The 8,552-nt window shown below is 36.6% G+C and overlaps 2 protein-coding genes across 2 annotated transcripts; both read right to left on the bottom strand.

The window, feature by feature from the left end:
* Positions 1–969: 969 nt before the first annotated feature.
* tmem18 (transmembrane protein 18) lies at positions 970–3,120 on the bottom strand. The gene is made up of 5 exons (XM_023400513.2): positions 2,963–3,120; positions 2,641–2,758; positions 1,796–1,850; positions 1,494–1,587; positions 970–1,367 (listed from the first exon to the last, which is right to left on the bottom strand). Exons 1-5 carry the CDS (start codon positions 3,053–3,055, stop codon positions 1,269–1,271), a joined length of 459 nt encoding a protein of 152 aa, XP_023256281.1. The 5' UTR covers positions 3,056–3,120; the 3' UTR covers positions 970–1,268.
* A 264-nt stretch (positions 3,121–3,384) lies between these two features.
* On the bottom strand, positions 3,385–7,963 carry LOC111650599 (required for drug-induced death protein 1-like). Its single transcript, XM_023400514.2, has 2 exons — positions 7,549–7,963; positions 3,385–4,934 (listed from the first exon to the last, which is right to left on the bottom strand). Exons 1-2 carry the CDS (start codon positions 7,864–7,866, stop codon positions 4,797–4,799), a joined length of 456 nt encoding a protein of 151 aa, XP_023256282.1. The 5' UTR covers positions 7,867–7,963; the 3' UTR covers positions 3,385–4,796.
* Positions 7,964–8,552: the final 589 nt, after the last annotated feature.

Here is an 8,552-nt window from a genome sequence, read left to right as displayed (position 1 = left end):
CACTCTATCTTCCTCCCCATCTTCTTAAATAACCAATCAAGACCGCTATTTAATCACTCATGTCCACACTTAATGGGTCCTGGTAGATTAATGGAAGCAAAGCATACCAACATACATCAGATGCATCTGGGAAAACAAGTAAAACAAATTGTGGGACCACATCCTGTCAACTCTCTACAGAGATAAAAAAAAAAAAAAAAGTTTAAAAATGGATTTATAAAAAAAAAAAAAAAAAAAACTTTCAGCGTGATATGAGGAAAATCTCCCAAAGCACAGATCTTATGGAGAGCAGCACCTGTCTCATGTCATCTAGCCCGTACTGCCCTCTAGTGGTGTACTAGCACTTATTTAAACCACAGAGAAAACACTATATTATAATGTATAGGTCAATAGTTTTGACCTGTACATTTTACCTCAGCGGTCATACTTGAAATGACACTGTTCTTAAAAATTCAGCTGACTGAACTTGACTTTTCCAGACATACTGTGTAGCTGTTTCAGTGTATATTTCCTAAGCAGCTATTGTGTGTTCCTGAATGTTGTGTATTATAATTTTATCATGCATTTTGCCTTACTTAAATGTTTGCCAATTTAAAAAGTTTGCAAAAATGTTTTCTTAAAAAGCACCATTGGTCCTCATACATATCTCCATATGGTATATTCTAGATTATAGAGCCAAACCATGACAAATTTAATAAACAGATAATCGAAGACATGTGCTTTTCCTACTATGACAAGTTAAACTGTCACCTGGTAGAAGTGAAGGGGTCAAACTTGCCTTGCACAAAGAGGTTAGCCCAGTATAACAGTCAAGTAACCCGCACCCCCAACCACACCCCCAGGAAGCTGTTGGAGAAGTTCAGCCTATTCTATATTTTGTTACTGTGAATTAATGCAGTTGCTGCAAGATTCAAGAGCAACCTACTTTACATAACTTTACCTAACACAAGCAAGGCAAGTCACATAAAAGTAATTCAAAAATGATTTATCTTTTTTTTTTTGTACATTTTAACTCACTTTAAAACAACTTTAATTAGAAAACAGTAACTGTCCTTTGGTCCTCGTAAACCTCATAGTGTACAGCGAGTTCAGCAGCACCATCCAACAGCCGTTACAAGAAACAAGACATCCAGTCCTGACATCAACGGACAATCCTTTATACAGTCTCAAGAAGGAATCTGCCTTCCACCTCCAAAATTCAGGATTAGCAAAGGAGAGATTCTCAAGCTCCTCTCAGAAAAGTCCATTTACGGACATAGGCAGAGGGATCAGTCACTCTTCTCTCTCTTCTCTCTGCGGGCCTTTCGCTTCAACTGGAGGGTCTTCAGCTCAGTCATAGTGGAAAAGGTCCTGTACACCCACACCATCTGTAATTATGTAACACACACAAACATACACATGAACAGATGTTATGTGTGGCATACCTGCTGCTGAATAGTGCATATAATATTTGTTTTGATCCGACAAGATGGAAAATAAACAGGAAAACTTACCACAATGATGACTGTATTGAGCAGAAGAGGAATCGAGTAAACCAAAGATATGAACATGCCCTTGGAATCAAAGTACTGGAAATTGGAAAAAGACCTGTAAACAGCAAAAAGAGTTAATGAATATTTGATGATTACAGCATGTGTAAACAAATATATATATATATATATATATATGTGTGTGTGTGTGTGTGTGTGTGTGTGTGTGTGTGTGTGTGTGTGTGTGTGTGAACAAAGCAAGCAGAGTTTCTATACACACGTTATTTCAAACATTTTCCTGAAATACTGCTGAACAATGGTCTTACCTCCAGTTCATAGCTGCCAGTTCATTCAGATATTCAGCACTATACACCATGCCAACTGTGGAGAGAAGTCATGTCAGTCTGGGAACACTGAGAAGTTGGATCATATCATCATGCACACTCAGCATCAGGTCTCATTTACCACTGTTTATTAGCGCTTGTGGTGACTGATCCAAACAAGATATACAAGACGCACTGTTACAAATTCAGTTAACTGCTGTTTTTTATCTGTTTGTTATGTCTGGTTTTTTTAAAAAAATCTTTTTTTTTCTTTCTTTTTTTTTTAAAAAAAGCTTTATATTTTCATCCTCATTATTTCTCTAAAGTCAATGAGAGAAAATATTTGTAAAATCTCTGTGGACATCATAGTATCGAGTACATATGCAAAATTACCATTAAAATGACACAAACAGCTGTGCACTGGTGATCTATCTAAATATCACTTGAAACTGGCATAAAAGGCATGTGTTTTAGTTAGTCTCTCTGAAAGCATATGCCAAATTTGATAAGTAGCATCTAATTCAAATGAATTGATTTGCAAATGCATTTCTTTTATGCATTTTAGTGTAGGCTAGCATACTGTATGTAGCTTTCTAAATGTGCATAGTACAATGAAATTCTTAATCTGCAAAACCTCATCATCAATCACCAATCATTACATACTGTAAGTAGAAGACATAGGACATGAATAACAAAATGCCACGACACTGCAAGAAAAATATATGTTGCCATGTCAACATGAAAACTCTGCAGATGAAGAGTGAGTGCAAAGAGTCTGTGCAAATGACAAAGTCTAATAATGTCTAATGATAGTATTGTCAATCAGCAGTTTATATTGGTAAACGTACCCATGAGCAGGAAGTGACAGATCTGAGCTCTGTAGAACCTGCAGGTCACCACCGTCAGAAACAAACACACAACATGAAACACCAATAGCCCGATAAGCCAAGGCTCCGACCATTGCACCTACAAACAGTAAAAAAAAACAGCAACACAGTCAGTAGCTGTTAGAAGAAGTGTTTACTGAACTGTTCAATGAAATAAAACGCTACAAACGTCTACCTCTTCTAAAAACCAACGGGGGTCGATCTGCTAGCTGTCGGAGCTAACGCTACGCTTCGGGTCATATCTTGCTAGCCCTTAGAATCAAGGATTAAACTTTCTACTTACAGACATGAGAAACGTCCATATTGACGTGATTCTTAAATTGCTGAAGCCGTCGACAGGAATGGAACTAATATTTTCTGCTTTCAGGTCCGTCATCTTCAGAAAACACTGAACTGATGGCTGACTGTGCTTCAGCTCAGCTCTCAGGTAAACAAGACAAGACTGCGGAAGTAGCTCTTCTGTCGCAGTCGAAATACGTCAGCAAGGAGACGACTCTTTACATTTTTATTTTCATCACAGAGACAAACGGGTCTTAAACTACAATAACATAGTTAAGTAAAATGCTTATTTAATAATAATTTTACAAAGTCTACTGTTCATTTAAAATCATAAAGAAAGCCTTGAAAAAATTGCTTAGCATTTGACCATTTTTCTTAATGAATATGATATTTTTCAACTAAAATGCACAAATGAACTACATATAATAGGTCTTCTATCTTTTATGTCGTCTTAAAAATAAAACAACATAATAGATTTTTCTTACATTTATAACAATCCCAGGTGTCTGTCTCTAAATATGTCCAAAACATCCTGGACTAAACATAGTAAATGAATAAGTGGGTGATTATTTCCTAATCCAGTCCACAACAATCACACCTGTGATCCAAATTAATTTGAAATCTTTCAAGTATGGACTGATCTTGTCTGTGTGTTTTACATCTTGTTTTTTGTTTGTTTGTTTGTTTTTATAAAGCTACAGTATTCCAAATTAGCTTTGTTCTGCAGCACATTTTACATTATACTCCAAATTAGCATTATCATCACATGCAAAACTCAACAAGCTCTCAGATGTACAAAATCACTCAGTTTTGGAACCTCACTATTATTCATATTCTGAACAGAGAACCCTCTTAAACTTGCAGTCCACAGTAATTTAGCCATAATCATCATTATCCAGTCATTTGAAGTCTGTTGTTCATCTCAATGCCTTGTTTTGACAGTTTGAGAATTGAGAAATACTCTTGAGATGAGATCAGTGATTCAGTTGTTCCACTCTGAGAGGAGGGGCAGGGGGTGGCCTGGTTTGTTTCTCACTATGTGCGCCCACATCCTTTCAGCCTTGGTGCTTCACTGATGATCATTTCAGTCTTTTCTGCCTGTAAACCCCTTTAAGCAGTATCTGCCCCGATTCACTTCATCTGCAGCTACAGTAAATACTCCTACATAGTCCTTCCTGTTGTGCTGTAGATGCCACATTAACACATTATCCCTCTGCACACATGCAAACACCAACTAGATACTTAGTAAAAAAATAAAAATAAAAACATTCTCTAAATGAAAAAAGGCACATGCATTTTTCAGTATCTAAGCTGGAGGAGCACAGAGCAATTTTACAGCCTCTGTCTCTAATAATATGATATTAAAAATGCATTCTTTCTGCAAATATGGTTAAAAATTGGGCCATAGTATATATATCATGATTACACATTATGATCATCAACAACTTTAAGATTTCAATATCAACAGTTAATAAGATCAGCAATATGTCTTTTATTCACAGAAGACAGTTTAACATATCACAGCAGGAAAAGCACAGGTGTGAAACAGTTTAATAGAAATGAGCCATCCTTAGTGTTATAGGTAACACCTGTCCTTTTCCTACTATGGCAAGTCAAAATGTCTGCAGTGAAAAAGCCCTATTTTGCAAAGAAATACCTTTATAACATATTTGCATACATCAAAATCAACAAATGAGTACATTTTTTGATTACACCTTGTGGAGACATGTAAAAAAAAAAATTTAATTTCAAATACACAAACATAAATATCAAAAGGCTTTGGCCAGTGTTCTTGTTTACACTTGTAAAGAAAGTGGAGGAGATTCATGCAGATCAGCTCAGGTCCTGTTTCTGCCTGGGTGAAAGTCAGGAACAAAAGTAGCTGCCACCGTGATTGGAGTAGAGTAGCCGAGGGCAAAATGGTATAGGCCAAGCATTAGACACTTCCAGGTGGAGCGCAGTGCCTTGCCGACATTCTGAAAGACAACCAAACAGCCTTAGATTAATTATGAATTCTGTAGATTTTAACAGTTATTATTACAAAGCTGTTCAGTCATTCAGCGCAGGATGTAAATTAACATGCTGAGTCACAAAGTGTGTTTTGCACCAGATGTGATCATTTACTTTTCAAAACTCCCACACAATCATGTCATAATCATTTTTATTCATATAATATTCAAGTGATAAATAATGCTCCAAAGCTTTTCCAATGATTGTAACAGAACTAGGTCAAAGAAATATTTTTTCATGATTTGACAGGACATGATCTGAGATAGAATCAGTTCAAATCAGTTCAAAGTAAAGCCTGCATATTTGATAGTTTTAGAACAATAGCACAGCAGGGGGAGAGGTACAGTCTGTCTTTAAGATGTAAATAAGGAGTCCCGTGAACACTATTGTCTCCTGTGCTCTCGGAACAGGAAAGGGCTGTCCGGCTGAAGCGGATACAGGAAGTCAGGTGTTTTAGAAAAATAAAGCAGAAACAAACCCACTTCCTCAATACAGTATGTAAATATGACTCTGTGCACCACTTGAACTGATTTATTTCAACTGATTACTGAACCAACTATAATGCTAATTTGAAACAGGATACTGTATATAGGCTAAATAGCATAATAAGAGCTTTGAAAAAAAGCTAGTAAGTGGACCTTGAGTTAAAAATATTTTGTAAAAAGTCAAGAATGAACTTTCACACTCAAGTGTCAATAGCAGCCTGTTGCTCTTTTATGATTTGTTTACCTAAAATTCTTCAGCGTGTTTTCACAGATTTATGTAGGCCACGACTGACTGATAAGAATCTGGTAATGTCCAGTATAAACACACGTGGACACTGATAAACATACTGTAGTAATGTTGTTTGAGGTCACATTCCATGAGCTATTTCCTTATATATCTCACGTGTATATGGGTTATAAAGCAGTTCATCCGGTAAACATGTTTTCAATGGGACTCACCTGCTCATGATAGTAATTACCCTAAAATGATGATTAACTTTCAGTTGATCACTTTAGATAAAACTTTGTATCTGAAATAATTTCATTATTTTGAATCAGCAGTTTCATTGGCCCAGTAGCTTTGCAGTTTTTCAATAATTAACAGTGTATGCAGTGTATCATTTCAATGAGGCTGATTGATGTCATATTTAAAAAACAAGAAAAAACAACAACTGCAGTACATAGTTCAACTTACCTACAATGGAACTGCAAGAAAAGACACACGTTTAAGTTAAAAACTTTAAAAGTCCCGTCTCGTCAGGATCATATTATCACAAGTCATGTATTGTATTCGAAATATTATATTCACTGAATATTAAACATTTCAAACAAAATCAATGAAATAAACAGTGCAGAGAAAAACCTTGTTTATTTTTTCTACTTTTATATTTAAATACAATCGTACTTCCTTTATCTGTGGATAATATGACTCACCAGTGGAACTGAATATTGTTCCTATACACCCATGTGGATATGCATCAGTTTGGTAGTTGAGTCTAATATCAATATAGTATAATATAAATAGTATAAATATAGTTAACGATTAACAGCAGCAGTTTATGATTTGTTTACCTGACTTTTTACAGCATTTATTCACAAGGAAATCTGATAAACTGATAAAGATTCTGTTAGTGTTCAATATAAACACTTAATGTTGTTTGAGGTCACACAATGAGCCATTTCCTTATCAATCACGTGGGTGTATGGGTTACAACAGAAACTGTGTTGTTAACAGACCACTGATGTTCACAGAGGAATCACCTTATACCCTACAGACTTTACTATATTTAATCTTAATCAATAGAAGAAGTGATCAGGTAAAGCTGGATCACAAACGTACGTCCAGGTACAGTGTAAAGTGATCGGTGCAGAAAAGAGTGAGGACAGTCCAGGAAACTGGAAAGCACCTTTGAGTAGCACTGTCTTGACCTCTGTCTCCTCTGCCATGCACCAGCAGACAGAGACCAGAGATGTGACACATATGAATCGCTGGCTTTAGTCTGGCTGGGTCAACATGAGCCCAGAATTTAGGCCAGCAGTCCAAGATGGTGCTGGGTTGCCAAAAAGAACAAAGCTGTAATATTTGTGATAATTGGGATAGACTGGGATAGAAGCTGATCATGTGTAATTTTAGGTTAATGACTTTTTGGTGATCTTTGAACTCTAAAACTGTTGTGAAAATAAATACATTTGATCAGTAATTACCTCAATAATCAGAAACCTAAGCCTGATTTTTATGGGAATATTGAGATGATTATGTAATTAGAGCACAGAACTCAGAACCAAAACAGTACATGTGTGTGAATCACATTTTTCAGGATAATTTATAGCATGATGGTGACTGACAGTTTTGCAATTTTCCCAGTAATTAAGAATCTATTAAACAATTTGAGGCTGATTAATGCCATATTAAAAACAATTGTGATTCACATTTGAACTTACCCAGGTTGAGGCTATAAAGAAAAGACAAAAGGTCAGGGGATGTTGGATTTTCATAAGTCTACTACCAAACCATCAGAATGCGCACACTGCATTTGCAAGTTCGTAGTTATTGGTAATGAACATTTTAAGAAAAATGTGAAAAAGGAACACCAACCTTCTTTACTTTTTTGTAATTTTCTTTCTTCTTTTTCTTCTTCTCTTCCTCTGTCTTGACTTGTGCCTCATCATCCGTCAGTGGCTCATACCTCTCTGACAGAAAGGCAAAGTGTATTTCTCTGTGGCTCTTCTCATTTTGTCTGCTGTTGTCTTTCACTGGCTGGTTGTCTTTGCAGTCAGGGTTCTCCTCACTCTCTGGGGGATCCATACAGTCCACATGTCGCTGATACTTTGTTGCTCCTATACTCAGAGTCTCACCTGACGCTGCTGCTGAATTTCTGTTGAAGAACCTAGATGGAAGAGATTTAGGCTTCATGTTACCTGCTTGTTGCAGTTCTCAGGGATGTAATGAAAAAATGCCACTTTCCTCAGGAGGCTAGGTATGTTGTCAACAGACATTATGTGCATGAGTGGAAGTGCATTCCAGTGGACCGCCTTGTGTGGGAGATTTGGCACAGAGCCCTTAAAGGTGCAAATCCTTCCTCCTCACTAAACTGACCCTAATAGGTCTCAGGGTTTCAGGTTGAATGTTTTTATGCAGATCTAAATCAAATCAACTTTTATGCTACTATAAATGGAGGAATCTCTTTCTGTTTGTCTATCTATTTTCTCGATCAACGTTCATCCGACCGTCCTCAAACTTTACAGTTGCATCGCTGAGGATCCGAAGAAGTGCAGTGTCAAATGAGAAGTTGTTTGGATGATGCTTTTGAGAAATCTGTGAGTTGAATTAATGCAGGCCAAGCAATCAGCCCCATACCGGCGTGCACATTTTGAATGGGCACTGCACTAGTGTACAGTAAATGTTACACACAATAGTCAGGTCCCCATATGGATATCAAAACAAGTTTTGCTGGCTGTAATTATTCTTGAGTGTAAGTGACAAAGTCCACACTCCTTTCTGTTTCCACAAATAACTTTTCCCTGTTAAGCCTCAGTGTAAGAATAGTAACAAAAATTTCAATGGACATTAAAAGTGTGAAAGCTGGGGTGGAAAATGGA

Source organism: Seriola lalandi, unplaced genomic scaffold (genome assembly GCF_002814215.2).
Source record: "Seriola lalandi dorsalis isolate HSWRI2012SDOR001 ecotype SW California unplaced genomic scaffold, Sedor1 jcf7180002052504, whole genome shotgun sequence".
NCBI classification, from domain to species: domain Eukaryota; kingdom Metazoa; phylum Chordata; class Actinopteri; order Carangiformes; family Carangidae; genus Seriola; species Seriola lalandi.
The sequence above is the reverse complement of the archived record's forward strand: the minus strand, read 5'-3'. Positions and strand labels throughout refer to the sequence as shown.

What these genes read in the sequence shown, in the direction of transcription:
- LOC111650599 (XM_023400514.2), bottom strand. Translation starts at nt 7,866, where the DNA reads ATGAAGCCTAAATCTCTTCCATCTAGGTTCTTCAACAGAAATTCAGCA. An exon ending in ATTACAAAAAAGTAAAGAAG is followed by an intron (nt 4,935 to 7,548) that starts GTTGGTGTTCCT and finishes GTTGTCTTTCAG; the next exon opens with AATGTCGGCAAGGCACTGCG.
- tmem18 (XM_023400513.2), bottom strand. Translation starts at nt 3,055, where the DNA reads ATGACGGACCTGAAAGCAGAAAATATTAGTTCCATTCCTGTCGACGGC. An exon ending in CTGGCAGCTATGAACTGGAG is followed by an intron (nt 1,588 to 1,795) that starts GTAAGACCATTG and finishes TGCTGTTTACAG; the next exon opens with GTCTTTTTCCAATTTCCAGT. An exon ending in TCAATACAGTCATCATTGTG is followed by an intron (nt 1,368 to 1,493) that starts GTAAGTTTTCCT and finishes ACATAATTACAG; the next exon opens with ATGGTGTGGGTGTACAGGAC.